Source organism: Phalacrocorax carbo, chromosome 7 (genome assembly GCF_963921805.1).
Source record: "Phalacrocorax carbo chromosome 7, bPhaCar2.1, whole genome shotgun sequence".
Classification (NCBI taxonomy): domain Eukaryota; kingdom Metazoa; phylum Chordata; class Aves; order Suliformes; family Phalacrocoracidae; genus Phalacrocorax; species Phalacrocorax carbo.
The window spans coordinates 16,660,306-16,679,937 of record NC_087519.1 but is presented as its reverse complement, the minus strand read 5'-3'; the positions used below and the strand labels follow the sequence as shown (position 1 = coordinate 16,679,937).

The following is a 19,632-nucleotide window of genomic DNA, read 5'->3' as shown; positions in this document are numbered from 1 at the left end:
GAATATATACCCCTGCAACCACTTGCACCTTCAGCTGTAACTGTATCATTAAACTACACGTAGTTTTTACATTGTCCTTATGCCCCCGACTCTCCTCCATTTCCTGAATGAGCTTCATCTGGTCATCACAGGTATAATGAGGACAACTGCCTTTTATGGCAAACGGTAAAACAATATAAACTTTTCCCAGGTGTCAGGATTTCATACTTGTTAAATACTCTCCCACTCCCAAAGCACAAAGTTCCACCCAAAGAATAGCTGAAGCCCTGACAGAAAAGGAAAAGGAGGAAAAACCCTATATAGTATTGTTTACAAAGGTTTTATAAAAAGTTCTGTTAAAAAACCCACAAGAAACCCTCACACATCTCCGTTCATGTAACTTTCCAAAAATAGCCAAGTTAGTTAACTAGGAGAACTAACCTAATAAACACTTCTGTGGTTAAAAAGAACCTTTAATTTCTCGCAATCATCAGAAACATTTTTCCAGAACAGTATAGACTAATTAAATTTACTGGCTCTTTAAATGCTTAGTATCTGTAGATAAACACAACATTCAAAGCAAAGAAATATTGTGTGTCATATCCTTAATACAAATTCTGTTAAGTAGGCTACAAGACAAATAACATCACTTTGATGCCTCCTTATTAAAAATTCAGTTATTACTATATTTTTACAACTTTTTTCTGATTATTATTCTCCTCCTTTAAGCCTGACCTCTAGTACTTTTATATATATGCTGGAGGCCTCATTCTTATCAGAAATCCTTTGCCCTTCAGCATATACTGTAATTTCAGCAGTTGCATACATAACCTTCATGTGCCACTCTACAGCAAAAAAATTCTTCCCCATCTTTAACAGGCTAGTGAAGCATTACTAGCAATACAACCCTTTCCTGATGTAGAAACACCATCGTGCTTGCTCACTATACAGCGAAGTTGCATAGCTATTTTCCCAGCTGGCCCCATTTCTTCCCCAATTAATAACTAGAAATGCTTTACATAACAGCAGAAAGCTACAGAAAGTGTTAATCACACTTTTATCTTGCTAAAAGTAGGATACTTTTATAAAGTCTGCTCAACTGCCCATTTTATCTGCAATATAAATAAAATGCTCAAAGCTTCCTATCAATACGTATTTCCACTGGAAAAAACCCCACACTATTCACATACTCCAAGCCATAATTACTTCTCAACTCACTGCAAGTGTTAGTCACCACAATACATATTCTTTAAAGCATACCTTATTTCGGTTACAACTGATGTCAGTATTTTAATCTAAAATTAACTGGTACAAAGCTAATTGATTTTTTTAAAGTCATGATATGAGAATAAACATAATTTCATAAATTAGGTGTGATTTTCAAGTACTGTAAAAATTAAGGCATTGGACAACGCACTTTTCCACAAAACTAGATGAAATACATTGCAAGTTCCAGTCTTCCTTCCATCAAAATAACACCACACTGAATCACTGAATTATCAGAAGTTACCTGAACAACTTGAATATTTGATGATCATTACATCAATATTTGGAGATCTCTCTCCAAAAAGATTATTTTGAAATGTCTGTAGAAAGCCTCACTACAGAAACAGTTGTTCTACACTTCCAAGGGAAATAAAAGCACAGAAGTGGTACTAATTGAATTTGGGTTTATAAAGGGCATTAGGTTTTAAAAGTTTGAGTAGACTAAAATAAAAATTAATTGAAAATTCTCTCTTTAAATACATTTATCATGGTTAGAAATAGATGGTCACCTAAGAAGCCATATCCTACACTTTCTCATCCATATACCAGCTTCACTGTTGCATGGTGGTCTGTGCAGAAAGAGAGTTGTTAATGGTCTTACATCATTTTACAGTGATAGAGAATGTGTGATAATGTCAGGTACATGAAACTTCATCCTCTTTGAAAGTGAGAAGAAACTATTAACTTGGAAACAGAAATGTTAACACAGTAGTCTCCCAAATAGGTTTTTAATATTAATGTATCCATAACCCCATTTATAATTTACAAATCATACCCTTCAATATGCTTGAACATGCATGTAAAATGTAACTTTCTTAGGCTTAAAAAATTGCATTTCTGTCCCCGAAATATGCATGAAGATAATTAAGGCTGTGCAATAATTCTTCTGTTTCAGAGTTATTTATGCAGCCCTAGCACTGCATTAGCAAGATTTTTGCATTACAAATTTTACTTCTTGTATTTAAACGGTACATTAAAGGATAACACACAAATTATTTCCTGCTAAAATGGATGACAAACACTAATCTAGTCTTTAGTACTCTGGTTCTGTTCAAGCATAAACCCTGCCCTAACAAGAACATACACACTTTTTTTTTTTTAAACCTCTCCTTGTATTTTCAGTAATTTTTTCTTAGAGGAATGATCAGCACAGTCTGAGATATGGTTTCACTTTCCAAAACACATTTGTCACCAGGCAAAAAACATGGTTCCACAGATTAATACTATGCTGTGTTCTATGTATCTTCTTCCCCGTGCTCTCTAAAAAGCTGAAATGATAAACAGAAGGCACAACTACAATGTGGCAAATATTACTGGTCCCAGTCTTGGGACTCCCTTTCATGTGGCAAATTTAAGATGAAAGGAAGTCTGAGAAAATTGGTAGATGGCAAAAAAAACCAAAACAAAAGAAACAACCCCAAAAAAACCAACCACCCACACCCCCCAAAAAACAAACCAATCAAAAAACCCCCAAAACAGTCCTCAAAAAAACCCCACTCCAAACATCCAAGCATGCCCTCAAATACCATGCAAGACATAACAGAGAAACACCTATGTAAACCAACTGCAATATTATTGCATTGAGTTTATCTAGGTAAAACATTTGGTATATGTACACAATACTTTGCTTTCCAGAACTTCAGGCTTTAGAATTTTCTCTTATTATTGCACTACTAAAGCTACCTTCAACTGAATCCTACCTCAGGCTCTTATCACAATGACCAATTTTCTTTTCCTTCTCATCTTTAAGTTGTCAAGCACACTTAATTAGGTATTAGCAGATACTTCTACATTCTGAGACCAGACAGAATTGTTATTCCCACGATCAGTTACAAAGCTATAATAGCTAAAATTTTTAATACAATTAAACAGCTGAAAAAACCACAAAGGAGCAACTCCACAGCATGTGACTAATCAGTTACCTTCCAGTACATTGTTTAGAAGCCATTAACTTCACCTTTTACATAAAAGAATTCTAGATTTGTTGTAATTTTACTGGAAGCTCTGAATGTACTTTTCTCATTAAGAATTCATGGTGTGATGTTCACATTACTTGCCTGAATTCTATTTGTAGTGTAACTTCTATAAAAACACAAAAATTACTCTCCAAAGCACTTACTTAAAAAGCATATTGTACATGATGAAAGCTTATTAATAAAAAGTACTTCGAGAATTTAGTTTTACCTGAAGGAATAGCTGTACTGTTCTGGTGGTTTTCACCAGGTGACACAAATAAGTCTTCATCTCCTTCAGTAGACGAACTGGAAGAAGATTCACTACTGAGATCATTCTCACTGGAACTGCTAGAGCTGGGTAGTAAAGCGTACTTTCTTCGAGCTAACACTTCCCGCTTTTTCCTCTGCATTAAAATTCGCTCTTTTTGGTTCTGTGTCCGCTGTGACAAACTTGTTTTCACAAATCTCTTCCTATATGGAAGTCTTCTTAAAGAACTGCTGTGAAAACAGGGCCTTTTCATTAGTAACCCAGGCACAGAGTCTGCCTCAGTCCGAGGCCACTTTTGTGACCTTGCACTATGAGTTCTACTTGTAGTATTCAACACTGCCTGAGGGTGTCTTATAGGACCATCTTTTTCTTCATCAGAAGTTACTGTGTCAGAGTCTCCAAAATGTAGGCTAGATGAAGGCGAAGAGATACAGTCACTGAAAGAAGAATCATTGTCTTCACTCTGTGTTTCTAGATGCTGTCTTAATCCTAAGATTCCTTGGTTTTCTTTATCAGGACAATTTTGAGTATATGAAGGACCAGCCTGCTGGCTCTTGCGTTTTTTTCGCACAATACTTTTGCCTTGGTCTGTACGGTTGCCATTCATGTCCTTCTGCTTTTGAGAATCAGCACATAAGTGAGAGAACTCATTCCCTACTTTACTGGCAATCATCTCAACTTCTGCAGTGAAGCTTTTGGCTGCACCAATAGGCTCAGGGTTCAAGAGGATCCCCTTCAGACTCTCCTGTCTCTTTGGTGCATCAGAAGAAACTTCACTCTTCATATCCGCTTTTAGAGTATATACTATATTACATTCAGGAGTCCATTTAGACATGGAAAGTTTTAAGAAAGGCCTAGAAATAAAAATAGATACACATCAAGAAAAAGAAGCATCAGATTTTGAGAGCAAAACTGAAACAAGAGAAAAGCCATTTACTGCTAAGACTAACCTCCCATACAAGATCGAGACTAAGAACAGTCAAATCGACATTTCTTACACTGTTTCACAAACTGATGCTTTCAGGAGCAGCTGTGAGCTAGTTGTTCCTAACAGACCCTGACGAATTACTTATCTCCGTTTGCAACAGGTATAAACTGATGCATTATCTCAGGCAGCCTGAGTTCTCTTCACAGCCATGTGCAACTGATTTAATTCTTCAGGTGATGTGGATCTGGAATAAAAATTTTGCACAAGGCATATATGCTGTAGTACTAACATCTAAAGAAACTGTGAATTCACTGGATCTTCCCAGAGATCAAGAACCTTGTGGATCCTAGAACCCCAGCTGAAAAGATCCAGTTGAATGTTCTCACTGGAAATCCTACAAACATTTATAAAAATTACTGTTAAATAGGAGGCCTATATCCTGTGACAATTAAGAACGTGTTTTCCACTGGAATTACAGCACGTAGGTATGTTTTACGTCAGTAAGAAGCTAACTGCATGCAAGTTGGACTAAAACTCCTCTTGTCGGTATATAACACAGGAAAGGTGCTTATTTTCACTGCGTCAAAGCACAATTCACAGTAGGAGATACTTCTTGTTTTCAAGTGTTAAACGGAAGACTATTGCATCCTGGATGACAATATATCTGTTTTTTTAATTGCAATATCTTTTAGTAGAATGCACTATAAGGCTACCCTTTTCTCTAGGAATGAAAAAAAAAGAAGTTGAAAAATTATAAAAATCTTGGAATAAAGAAGAGTGTAAAAAGTCAACATTCTAAACAAAGAAGCTTCTGTTAAAGCTGTGGAATTCTGGTATCTACCCTTCTCTGCTCCTGACAGCTCCTGAGGAAAATACCAGCTCTCACATGCTCCTACCTATGTATGTACTTAACCTCACAGACATGCACCATCTTTCTTTGGAAAAATTAAGGCCAAGACTTCTATTTTACAAAACTTCTAACAAGGACAAGAAAACAGAATTCAAACCTGTTATAAGCACACAGAGAACAAGCAGTACATAGCCTTTTCCTCATCCTCACAAGGTCACCTTTAAGGGAGTATTTTTGGTCTGTTATTTACACACTACGGTTTTACAGAAATGCAACACTTAGTCAATCTTTTCCACAGTCCAAAAGCAAGCCAGCCCTTCCCACAATAACCCTGTATTTTATCAAAAGTTTTTTAGAAAATCCACAAAATATTTCTACTGGGGGGAAGTTAATTTTTTTCAGAGCGCTTATTGTCTTTGAACACACCTAACTTACCATCATATGCTATGTGTCCAGCCTATACACAACAGTTTCCTCTGTCCTTTTAACATGATAAATTAAGGGGACAATTATATTTAATTTCTATATTTTCTTAAGAAACAAAAATCTGAACATTTTCTCATTATGTGAGTGCAGTCAGGGTCTGGTTTACAAAGGACTCAGTTCTACTAATCTGAGTGCTTTCCCTGCACCACCACCCCCCTTATTGTTAAACTCTCATATTGATGGAAATTTCCACACTTAAGTTCTGCATTCTGAATGGGATTATCTTTGTATAAGCTCTGTTTACCTCAGCACTGAGGCCACTGCGCTGAAATACAGATAGAGCTATTTAAGTTAAAGCAAAAAAAAATTAACACCAGCAAGTTTACACTTTGAGAAACTCAAATTGTAAGGTGACAAAAAACCTAAAGCACCACACAGTGAAAACTAGTGCACTTGAAACTATTTACTAGCTCCGCTTTATTCCAACAAGCAGCCTAGATATCTTGTTGGAATAAAGCGAAGCTAGTAAATGCAAACATTTTGTATATTTGCATATTACAACCACGGAAAAGTCTCCAGGAACAAAATGAAGTAATCAAGTACTCTTCATTTTTGCTAACCAATATAGAGCCTGAAGAACTGCTTACTCATGGGAGAGCTGCTGACTTCCAGTTAAAAATTACACAACAGCTTAAACAATAATTTTTGAAGTGTATGGCAGCAGTCAACAATGAAAAATAATAAATTCCTTCACTATTTAGAAAGGTTATTACAAACCTTTGACAAAAGATTTGACAAAAAAAGACAGAAATGGTAAGCTGTTCTTCCAGCTAAACTAAATTGCAAACCATTTTAAGTGTTTTCAGTACTTAGGCATAAGAAATACCCATAGTATATATAAATCCAATGCTTTTACACAGAAGACAAAGTTTCAGAGGGACTACAAAAATCTGATGCAAATAATTAAGACTCATTAGAATGAGATTATCAGCTTTTAAACATTTAGAAGATCCTACAAAATCTCCCTCAAATTAAAAGTAGTCCTCAGAAGCTTCTTCCAAAAGCAGCAAGATGCAGTAAGCTCAATCAGCATTAGTGTTCCTCCTTCCCAATCAGAACATTTACCTATTAACTTACAGAATCAAGATTTTGAGAGTAAAAATGGCATCATATCTTCTTTAAGCCATGTTAAGTAAAGAATCAATGAAGAGTTGTTAAGACAGCTACCTGAACATTATAGTTATTCTAAGTTCTCCTCTCAAGTGTATAACTCAATTCAGAACTGTGATGTGTACATGACTTTTACCCATTCATGTCACAGAGGAAAAACCTTAGCTATTAATCACACCAAGACATACAGCAGTGCAAGAAAATTCACACAAACCGGGGAAGCCCCTTGAAATAGCGAAGTCAAAAAACAAGCTCAAAGTTTGAGATCTTTACAACAGACAAATTTATGATCACATATAAAAGCAGAACACATCCGAGTTGTAAGACAGACCAAAGTCTTTTGTCATTAAGAATTAATTGCATTGCTAACAATAAAAAAGTATGATAGCATTAAAGCACTGTAACACAGTGAAATGGTTCATTATACAACATTAACTCAATTTTTTGGTGTAAACTTGGTTGATGAATACATGTATCGTTACTTTGAAAATGTATTCTCCATTACATTTTAAAATATGATCAACTTCACCACCAAGAAAAAATATCTTTTTTAGGTGTTAAGAAGCACCTTGATCAATTCTCTCAAGCTTGGCTACAATAAGTCACAGTACTTTGGCACAGCCAACTGCTTTGCAGAAAAAGCCCATCTCAAGTACATATCCTACATAACCCCAAATTACTAAACCCAGCTAGCCAAACAGTTTATTCAGCTAATATCTAGACTTCTAGCCAACCTGATGAAAAGCAGTGAATAAAAAAGCTTCCTTTACAAAGCAGTTAGTAGCCTACTTCCTCATTTTCCCCATCTTCAATTTCCTGCTTCTCTCTCATTACATACACAGTCATTTCCCCTTGTCTGATGCACTCTCCACCACTCAGACCCTAAATATGCACTTAAGGCAACTCAAGTATCCAGTATGGTTGAACCTAGAGGCCAGTGCAGACAAAAATGCTTCCCAAGATGACAGCTCACAAGACTACTAAGAGCTTGTGGAGTGTATTGTCATAATCTAAGAACACAGCAATTCCACTTCCATAAAAATTCTGTGCTATCTCAGACCATTTATGTATCCAACCCAAGTGCCCATATATAGAATGGTATCAGGCAAGAGAATATTTAAGATAGAAACTTCCTTTCTGAGACAATCAGTTGTATTTGTAGTTCCTTTATTCAGTCCTCTTATTTTCTTCGCATATATTCACTGAACTCACAATTAACTTCTAAAATTAATTCTCTTCCCTAGTATGTAGCTTTTATCAGATTTTATTTTTCATGTTATTTTTACACTTACAAGTTAATACTGGTACTGTTACCTTCATGAGAGCACCTCGCTGTTGAGGTCTGGTATGTGCAAAGAAATCTAACATTGTGTATACTGTTCCTACCACAGTACTTTTTTTGAACTGGCAAACATGAATAGCTAAGAACTGAAAGGGTGGACCAGCGAATAAATGTATTGCACAAGCTGTATTTCGGAATGCCAACAAGCATTTTTTTCTTCTCATTAAAAAATGTATTTTTATTCTTTTGGCAAGATTCTTCCATCAGATTAATCAAGACACCAAGAAACAGCATAATTAAAACACTTACAAAATTCATACAAGACCTTCAGCAAAAGTGAGATAACCTAAGTACTACTACTTCCCTTTCTCAAGGGCGGAAAGCCAAACAAGACTGATTCATGCATGACACTGACGCAATGGAGGTTGACAGAGGACTTGGAGCCATTTGAGAAGCTGCATCCCCAACACAATCCCACGAAGATTGTATCATGAGAGTATCATGACCTGCTCCAACAAAAATGAAGAACTCACTGAGCGGTTCATGAAAAAAACCTCACTTGTTAGCCTAAAAGGGGCAGCTCTGCCCTATTCATTTCATTCCTATCAAGCAGGGACAACCTGTAGAGTGCAAAGCAGCAAGAACACAAATATCCAATATTCAGTTCCACTATCAGCAAAACAAGTGCAACCAGATTTCGAAACTTTATTGTACTGTTCTTCACTTTTGCTTGTTCTTCATTTTCACCACTTCCAGAGACAAACAGTACTCTTTTAAAGCTTTTTTAACTACTTAATTTTAGCATACTATATATTGGTCTTCTAATCTTTGCTGGAAAATAAAGCCAGTGGTAGTTAAAGATCTATGCATCTTGATAAAATAGGAACAATCAGAAGGTAATCTGAAACTCTTTTGTGTTTGTTTTGATATTATGTAGCATCAAACACACCTTTATTCACAGGACAATATGAAATACCATTACAAACCACTCTCAATTTCCTTTCTTTTGCCTTAATTCAGCCACAGTGAGAACAGATACACTGGTTTTTGAATGACAAAATTACCTGAGAATTCTTCAAGCAGAAAATACTTACCTTTTGCCTACAGAAAGGCACAGTATTTCAGAATAGCATGCACAGTATTAATTACTAACTGCATAATAATGTCTGGAGACAGGTTCTTGCCTATGGCCTCCCAAAGACACTCCATTACATCCAGCCCAGACAGAAGAGTTTGTGCATTGCAGAGGACTGCTAGTTACATGAACCACAGCAACACAGACAGGCTTACTCACTTCTTGCAGCCAATTCTAGGAACCATCACTGGCTTGGAAAGTCTAATCTTAAAGTGAAAGAATGTTATTTCAAGTACAATATTACTCTCACTAGCCTTTGCAAAGTCATCTCGAGATAAGTCAGACGACAGTAACAGCACTATAACCAACAGTATCCATCCTCTGGATCAGTGTCTCTTTAATTTTATCCCTGAAAAAAATTCTTCTGAGACCTTCAAGGTTTTCTTCCCCATGCATAAAGCAATTAGCTTGCAACAGAAATATCAGGCCACCTATAGAGTAGCTACAGAACGTGTCTGTTATGACATTTTATCATTCACCTCTGAGACTCACCACCACTGTATTCTTACGGAAAGACTACTGAAAGTGTCTGTCTCTCACACCTTCTAACAGAATCCAGCACAGGACAGCTACAAACAGAAGAGCTCTTCCCTAGGACTGGATCTATGGCCTGACTCCAGCTGGAATAGACAGAACACACAGAGCATGCACAGCTGGAAGGGCTTCAGCTAGATGAGTTGGCAGGATAAGAACAATTCTGGACAGAATGCTATGAACAACAAGTTATTTCTCCTGCAATACACTATGACTCAGTCCAAAACCACAGGGCACCTACAGAAATCCTAGCATCAATCAAGCATCAGTGAAGCATTAGCATGCACATGCCCACATGGGCAAGGAAACTGTTTGGGTTTGCACAATGGATGCAAGCAGGTGGATTTGACAAATGTGGTGTTCACAAGCACATTCTTCAGTCTAGACATTTCTTTGCTCTGTCCTAGGCGTAAACTCAGTTAGCTACATTAACACTATGTAAATCATGATTTTAAGACATATGCATTATGATCTGGCAATCAGGAATGTTTTGGCTTCAGTGAACTCCAAGACAAACATAACATCAACGAACTTGGAAATAAGGAGTGGTAGCTTTCTAAGACAGTCACAAAGTACACTTTCTTGTTGGAGCTTAAGGTCTTAACTAGGAATTCTGCTTCCAGAGACAGCTATGGAAGTTCTGAGTAACGTAGCCATCAAAAATAATTTTTAAAATTATTCCTTAGCCCCCCTGGCAGTTTTCATCTTAATGCAGTATAATTTTGTAAACATTTCTTGATAAAGCTTTGAGGAGCAAAGAAAGACAGGATCTTTGCCACAACTGCTAACAAGAATCCTGCAAGTGAGAATTACGAAATTAACTATTAGGACAGTTTTATGCTTTTCTTCAGGAAACCTGTGAGAAGTAGGAGATTTTTCAGATACTAAACCAAGTAGATCTACCAGTTTCAGAGATAAGAACAGTGCAGCAGACTTCTCCACTCTTCACCCAGTAGAGCCACGTGGCAGTGGGTAAAAGCAAACATTTTACTTGAAAGGAGCCAAGTATCAGGTCTGCACTTCATTGGCAAAAAACCCACAGTAGTCTTTTGCTAGTAAAATCATGGACCAGCCTTCTCAGATTTCACTTGGTAAACACTTAAGACATCAGTTTAATTCACAGTCGTTATACTTTTCCAGATAGCATAAACTATATAAAACATATAAACCAGCAAATTAATCTTGTCAGCAAAATTTTGGGCTACTGCAAGAAGTGTTTTCTTTCTTCCTCCCCTCTGTTCTATTAGGCCTGACACCAGCCCACCAAGAAAAACACTAATCTAAACTTAAGCCTGAAGGAAGTTCACTAGAGTAACACTTTAGCTGCAGATACAGTTTGTGTTTCTTTTAAGAGCACAGTGGACTTTGGAAGCAGCTGATCACTGTCACTTACACTGGCAAAACTTAAGAGACTACAGCCTAGGAGTAATTATCCTATCCCTATGTTGTACATGTGTCCCATACAATATTACTCAATATACACATTTCTAAATCTCTTCTCAACCTCACTGACATGCATGCAGATAAATCACTACAGATCTGCTGATACAACTGACCTAAAGAAGGTTGCACATCGGTAAAGCTGTGGGGAAATCTTTATACGACATCTGCCTATGGTAAATCCCTCTCTGTATTATCCCCATTGTTTCCATGTGAATTAAATCACCCTGTTCCCTGTCCCACCCCACCCCAGCAATTTTTTCCGGATCTATTCAGCCACCTGACACCTAAGCCTCCATTGTTCATCAGCTAGGAAGGGGGCACTATTACCTACATCTTCCCAAAATAATGACCTCACCATTAGAGGAAATAGAATGACAGATTCTTCACCTTGGGAAAAACAGGCAGTAACTGCTGTCAGCTAAGTTATTGCAACACGGCCACCTCCACTGAAAGACAAGACTGTTATAACTGATCTGGTACCGCAGGTCTACAAAATTATTAATTTAAAGATAAAGTGCAAGTCACAGGTATGTTAAGATACGTTCTTAATATACTTCTACAAAAGCCACTGCTTCACAAAAGACAAATTTCTGAAAGGTCAGAATGCTCCCAATGAGATTCTGAAAGCACATGTGAAATATGCATGAATACTAAGAGCTGTTGTTCACCCCCAGGCTCCCAATACTAGACATAACCACAGCTGTAGCTGCCAGGGCTTCAACCATCAGTAAAAATAAACAGAATTTTAAATAGGTGAAACTTCAAGGGGTTTAAAACAGGAAGCTTTGTGCCTTACACACTTCTAGTTAACTAAAATGAAATGCAAAATTTGCACACAGCCTTTCCTGTCTTATGAATTCAATAGGTCATTTTATACAGTGGATGACAGCATGAGACAGGTGACCAGATGTTCACTTTATCAAATGAACCAAGATCACATCTTTCCCTGTCAACCCCTGCACATCAGCAAGACTACAAATCTAAATTTGTGATAATCTTGGCTAACAGGGTTTTTTTCCCCCGATTTTTTTCTTCTTGGGATTTTTATTCCCCCACCAGCAGTCCCTCAATCCAACAAAAAGAACAGTAAAAACATTTAAACTGGTGGAAAAGTACATTGATAGAAAGGACTAGAGGTATGTAAACTGTAAGAAGCTTTAATTTTTAAGAGTGGCAAAATATTTTGATTCTATAAATATTAATTTTCCTCAAAAATGTTTCTACTAAGCATCCAGAATTAATCTGTCTTTGGCATTTTCTACTGGTAACAACAAAGACAATGTAAGGCCTTATCTCACTACCTGAAAACCTAGTTTTCCTTTACTAGTTTATATTACAGATATTCCACCACAATAAATGCTTCCTAGGTCTCCACACTGAATAGCCAATTCTTATCTTTTTTTGTCAAATATTTGTTTCTGAAGTAATCACATTAAAATCAAATAGAGTTGGGCTATTACAGCAGGATCTTACCTCCTGCACGATATCGTCTTTTGGAGTAGTTCAGTATCACGAATTGCAGGTATAATTTAATCAGCTAAAACAATCAGACCTTGCTTATGATTTCACAAAACCATTTCAAGCTATGGAAAACCTTACTCAACACAAAAATGCCACGAATGTAGGCCCAGCCCTAATCACTGGAACATATACACCTAAAAAGTACATCAATCCTTAACAGCTGCCCATTTCAGTAAGTTACAAACGTACGTACCCCTGAAGGCCTACATTTCTGAATGAACACTACTTCATCGTTTATCAGGCAAAAAATGTCTGACGATGATTCTTTTACTGTTTTGTTTCATTTTAATATGCGTTAAGAAACAGAATACCAACTTTGCAAACAAAACAAATGACGTTACAGCAACCCCTATTACGCACACAAATACAACTCGTTTCCGTAAGGGAAAATCTGTGACAAATTTTCAAGGAGACGAAACCCAGAAGAGTGCTGCGGCTTCCCGCAGTGAAGATACTGCTTTGTGCGTCAACGAGGCGCTGAAAAAAAAAAAAAGCCACCAACAACCACCACAAAAACCCAAAGCCAGAAACCGAAAAAACCCACCCAAAACACAACCAAAGAACACAAAACCCCAGAAAAAAAAAATCGGAAAAAAAAGCCACCCAGCGTGAAGTTCCCGCCCGCCTCCCTGCCCCCGCGGCCTTCAGCCAGCCCCGCCGGGAGAGGCGGCCCGGCCCGCCCCGAGCCGGCCGGTCACCGTTGCCGCCGCCGTTACGGGGTGGGGCCGGCGGAGTAGAGCCCGCTGTCCCCCTCCTGGCCCCAGCGGGCCCCACCCGACGGGCGACAAGGCCCCGTAGGGTGCGGGGCAGCGCCGCGGCCTCGCCACCCCCCGTACCTGAGACGGTAAGGCCGAGGGAAGGAGGCGGCTGCTGCTGGGGCCCTGCTCAGGGCCTAATGGGAGGAAGCGGCCCCGGCACGCACCGTAGGGACGCCGCGTCGCTGCCCGGCACGGCCTGGAAGGCCGCTGCCCACGGCCTGGCCGCAGCCACCCGAGCGCCGTTGACACGCCGCGAGGCGGGCGACGTTTTGTTGCTGCGCTGCCGCCGTTCCCTCCCCACGCGCAGCGCGACACTCCGTCCTACTTTACAGCAGTCCGCAAAGCGCAGTCGCGCTAGCTCGCGCCCCGCCTCCCGTCAGGCGCCGCACCCCCTACCGGGCGGAAGCGGCGGCGCACGGCGAGGCGCCCCTCACGTCCCTGTGACCGGGCCGAGTCTCCCCGCCACACCCCCCCGCACCCCCAACAAACAATGCCAACGCCGCCGCCTCCAGCGCCTGATGGCCCTGAGGAGGACAGCGAAGAGCTCGGCAGATGCCGGGGAAGGCAGCTCAGGCGGGACGGCGGCCAGCAGCCACCCCTGCCCTGGCCGGCCTCGCCGCTGCTGCATTTCTCCTTCCAGGTTTTGTACAAAAGCGCTAGTTTTCTACCCAGGTATGTCTCTTCCTTCTGCATGGTGGTGCCTGGCGGCTGCTCAGCCGTAGCTAAACCGTCGGAGTTGAACCGCCAGCTCTCAGGCCTCTGTGGCGCTGCCTGCAGTAGATTGCCATCCCGCCCCTTCACCATTGCCAAGCCTAGCGCACAAAGAACGGCTTTAGCAGCACGTCGTGCTGCCCTTCTCGCAGCCAAACAATAGCTGCAGCTGCTTGGAAATGTGGACAAATCATATTTGCTCTCTTTAGAAATAGGGATTTAATTTGCATTTACTGCAGTAATGCACTTACTGACATAGGAACAGAGAGCCTGCCTGCTCTCCTTTACCACTACACTACTGTTGCCACTATACCTTGTAAGGAACTTCTACAGCTGAGGTACATGCCCTCTGTACAGTGACCAAGTCTCACACCTACCTAACAACACAGTAAAGCATCACGACCTTGTGAAGTCTCTCATTTAGCAGAAAGCTGGAGTGTTTGTTAACTTTATAACTGCCCAAGGCTGCCAAAGGCCATGACACCTTTCTGCCAGAGACGACCTTTCGTCACTGTTAGCGTACACATTCAAAATCCTTCCGGCGTAAAACAAGGGACAGAAAAGGGTTGTATACTGTCAGTGACCAACAGATATATAAACCCAAGATTCTGAAGTGAAAGGTGCAGTCTGGTCTACCAGTTGTCAAAGATCTCACTCAGAATGCAATGCCACCAGAATCACCAGTATACAAGAGTTCTTACATGTTCTGAGGAACTGAACAACCTTTGTGCATCAATACAAAAGAAATGGTCATTGGGAAAAAATGCATTTTGAGACTATTAATTGAATGAGTTTGTGAATGGAATTTCCTTAAAGCAAAAGTGGATAAAAACAACATGGAAACTATTTCTCAGGCAAGAAAAAAAGGCTTTAAAGAAGGTCTTTACTTCAATAAATGCCTACCTCAAAAGAGGATATATCTCTAGGGGCAAGAAAAAAGATTAGTAAGCAAAGGAATATCTGAATATGTCAAAGTGTAGAAACAAAATGCAAAAGGTGCTAGACCATGTAAATGATATGAAAATAAACACATTTTTCAGCTTTATGTGTAACATGACAGCACAGGAAAAAGTGAGACCCACATACAGTGAAGGCGATAAAAAGGATCACAGGTGATTTCTTGTGGTTTCAGAACCAAAGTAATAATTCATTTCAATTTTCAATAAAGACAAAATACAGGTCAGCCAACATTAACTTACTACCTTTTTTTACACAGTTTTTTTAGGGTGTTTGGTTGGTGTTTATTTTTTTAAATCAAGGAAATAAAGTATGTTGTGTCCAGCCAAACTTCTGTGAACAATGACATTGGGTAACATATGAAATAACCACTGAAACTGAGAATGGGGAGCAGTACAAAAATCAGAAGCATGACTAAAACACTCAACAGGAGATAGCAACAGACAGTGGAAAGGTGGTCATATCATATTCAATGGAGATCACTAACAGCTTGATTCTGTAAGCAATTTTAATATTTTTCATTAGTGACTGGAACTGAAGTTCAAACATCATTAAAAATCTGCTTGGGGGGAATATCAATACTATACATGGGCAGAACTGAAAGACCTTGAAGACTAGAGTAATAGGAGCAAGGTGAAAAAAAAAGTAGAGTAAAATATAAAGAATGTGCACTTGAATATTAATGACTAAAAGTTTTGGTATACGTTGAGGCAAGAACTACTTCTCTATGTTTTAAAAACACTGAGTATCACTGCATTTTTATAGAGCCCAATCACGTTAAAACTGCAGATATACAGTTATACCAATTGCATTAAGCCGTAAAAGAAGATGAAATAGCTAGTGCTTGGTCCTCCATTATGCTTCAGTGTGAGGTTGGCAATAGATTGGCCAGCACTGTTGAAACTGGGATCATCTTCCATGCAGAAAAAAGCAAAATTACAGAGCCTGGGGAAAAACGTAAAAAATCCAAGGGCATTCACAACTTTCAGGTGTCTCACATACATGACAGACAAAAAAGAATTTACTGGAGTACAGTTTTGGACTTCTGTGTTTGCTGTCATTTAAATATTAATATCTGGGCCAAAAATTTCTCCTCTTTGAAAGTCTATTACTGTTGCCTAATCGAACTTTACCACAAATTTCAGAATGGTATAAAACAATCTTCTCTTTGAAAACCAGTAGATGTTTCATGAGACTACAAAAGAACAAATACAGTACTTTTCTTAAAAAAAACCAACCAAACAAACAGGAAATTAGGAACCAGCCAACCTAATTACAATTCCCAGACAAATTCAAAATATTTGTAGCTATCTGGAAAAGAACAAAGTGATAAATAGCAACCAACATGACTTTTTAATGACAATCTATCAAACCAACCTACTTTCCATTTACGGTTCCAACACACAAATAAATTGAAGATCTTCAGTGAGGCTTTTGACATTCTTTTCCATTGATATTTTCTTAAGGAAAATAAGGAAATTTGATCTGGACAGAAACTACATAAATCTGGTGCAAAACTGATTGTACTCAGAGGATCACCATTAGTTAGTAGTTTTCTCTCAAACTCTAGTTTATATCAAGTAAAATTCCCCATACACTTCAATAATGGGTAAAGGCTTAGAGATTATGCTTATAAACCTGCAGCTGACATCAGATTGAGAGGTACTACAAAGAGCAGAAGTCAAGACTAGAGTATGAAATCACTAGGGGGGAATTCTATAAACACCAGTGCAACGTTCTGCACTTAGCAAGAAACAATCAACTGCACAGAAAAAGAGATATTGTAATAAACTTGCACAAAAGAAACCAATGGGATTACAAGCAGAACATGTCAACAAATTCATGAGGTTGTAAAAGGCATACATCCTACTGAGATGCATAATCGGAAGTGTTGTCATTAAGATAACTTCAAGTTGTCAAAAGATTGGACAGGAGCTAGAGGGGTCCAACAACAGGTCATGTGTTTCAGAACTCTGATTTAAAAAGAATAATTCATGCTTTTAATCAAAAAATAAGAAGACTAGACTAAAATATGGTAACAGTCTTAGCTGATGTAAAAGAATGCTGCAAAAAGAAAGGGAACACTGTCCTTTGTATTCACTTTGAATAAGAAGGCTAAATTGCTGCAAAAGGGATTTAATCTAAACATTGGAAAAAGGATAGTTAAGTACTAGACTGCCCAAGGAATGAGTGGAATCTGTGTTTAAGGCTTTAAGAACAGGTCAGACAAACATCCATCAGGACTGTTTTCATAACAGTGTATTGTGCCTTGAGGCAGTATGACTGACAATACATCTTAAGGGAACTTTGGCTCTGTTGGTTGTTTTTCATTGGGGGGGGGGGCGGGGAGGGTGGTGGGTTAGGTGTACAGCTTTGACATCCACATGGCATCAACCAGCCAGGCATGAGGTTTAGGTAAGTCATGCAACCCCTACAGAACAGTACAAGTGCTGTATCATCTTTCCCGAAACTGGACACTTGTCTGCACCAATATTAGAACCTAACAGTGGGGTTTATGTGTATTTGTACAACAGTTTACCACACTAAAACTGACAGCCCTGATTAAGACTTTGTTGCACTGCTCAATTCAAAATAATATGCAAATGAAACACATTTTAAGACTTTTTCATGCACTGGTTAAATGTTACACAAACACAAAAATCTGCTTCTGTAGTCTAAAGTTAAGCTACAGAGTGCATTTATTAACTTCAAAGTAAATCCTAATGTATCTGATGTTAGTACAAATGTTATCACAAAAGATAAATGAGAAAGAATATATATTCTTGCTTATGCTGAGATTGTTCTTTTTATAAAATCTTGGTACCAAGTGCAACAGCAGCATTACATATCTAAAAGATACATGCAATTATCAGTCCGATCTGTGTTTTTTTAAGACTTCTGTGCATGCTTAATTTTTAAGTACACGGATATTAGTTTTTGCTAACTGATACCTAGATAAGCAAAGTATTATTTAAATACTTAAAGTGCATTTTGAAAAGCAAGAAGAAAATGGTGTTACAAATCTTTGTAGGATTCATGATTCAGTTTGCACAAAAGGTTATTTAACCAAGATTTATTAAATAAAATGAACCCTGACTCGTTTTTTCATTTTTATCAGTATGCAATTTCTGAATGAAGAGACAGAACAGAAGGATTGTTGTGACCTAAACTGGTTTAGAGATACTTAAATTCACAGATTCTTCCTCATTTGAAGATTTAATAACAGGTGTAACATCTAATACTGACAAAATAAATTCAAGTGCTCCCTAAAGAAAGTGAATTAAATGGTAACTAAGAGGTAACACCTTCCATTACATGGTACAAATACAGCCTAATAAATCATAACAAAAGGTACTTTGTTAACAATTAAAAACATTAGTATCGTACTTCTAGAATACTTCCAATAAAAAACTTTAGTCAAATAGGTCTACTTCTTCCTAAATTGTTATTCCTCTAATCTTTAAAAATCATTGGAGCTACTGATTAAAGGAACTACTGTTTCACCTGAGTAAAACATAAAATCAGCATCAATTATTTAAGCATATTTACTACACTCTGAAAAGTCAGCGGCCAAAGCAAGCAAGAAGGTAGAACCCAACTTGTTACTTCAAACAGAGAAGTACTGGTAATATGTAAAAAATATTTTGCTTTTATTTAGGAAAAAAAACCCCAAAGTATTATTCCGACACGACTCCACTGAACGCTTTATTACAAGACCTAACAAACCGAGAAAGCAGGTAAGTACATATGCCTCAGCAAAGCTTTCCAAAGCCTACAAGAAGAGAAAACCTGCAGTAGCCCCACCCTGAGGAGCACCCCCGCCCTTGGGAGCAGCCGGGGGCCGAGCGGCTGCTCCGGGCTCCACGGCGACCCCCTCGCACTTGACCCGACCCACTACGCGTTTACAACACACGCACAATCACCACACACTTATTAAACGTTATTTTTTTCCCTGAACAGGCCCTCAGCTGCATAAAGCCTTCAAACACAAGCTCTCGGGAGAAGCCAGCAGAACGCAAGCCGACACAATCGGGGTTAGCGCCATGCCTCCTCAGGCCGGTCCCAGTCAGGGGAGCCGCGGACACCTCCCTGCCTCAGCGCAACCCGTGTCCAGCCACATCACCGCCCGCAACACCCCGGGACACCTCATGGCTCTCGGCGCTGCTCCCTGTAGAAGCAAAAGTACAGCCCCAAGCCGTGCCAAGCCCCAGCCCGCCCTTCCTGGGCGGGCTCCGCGGGGCCGAGGCGCAGCCTAGCACCCACCTCCCAGCCCAGCCCAGCCCAGCCCAGCCCGCCCGTCGCCAACCTCTCGCGGGGAGATCCCGGGGCCAGGTGAGGCCCAACGCGCCTGCGCCGCGCCTCCAGGTCGGCCGCGGCCTCCATCCGGGTACTCGGCGGCCCGGCCGGTGGGGGGGTTTCATTGTGCGTGCAGCTGCCGCGCTCAGTCGC

General features: G+C 39.4%; 1 protein-coding gene across 12 annotated transcripts in view; it reads right to left on the bottom strand.

Annotated features, from left to right (window-relative positions):
- RNF111 (ring finger protein 111) overlaps nt 1-19,570 on the bottom strand; it is a 62,942-nt gene extending 43,372 nt beyond the window's left edge. For 8 of the 12 annotated variants that reach the window (XR_010373759.1, XM_064456522.1, XM_064456525.1 and 5 more), the window contains exons 1-2: nt 19,490-19,570; nt 3,430-4,322 (exon numbers count right to left, since the gene is read on the bottom strand). Coding sequence is in view for 11 of the 12 variants with exons in the window: in XM_064456522.1 (XP_064312592.1) it covers nt 3,430-4,322; nt 19,490-19,566 (970 nt within the window). In the remaining variant the exon portion in view is untranslated. The other 4 variants (XM_064456528.1, XM_064456530.1, XM_064456532.1 and 1 more) reach the window with 4 other exon arrangements.
- Nucleotides 19,571-19,632: the final 62 nt, after the last annotated feature.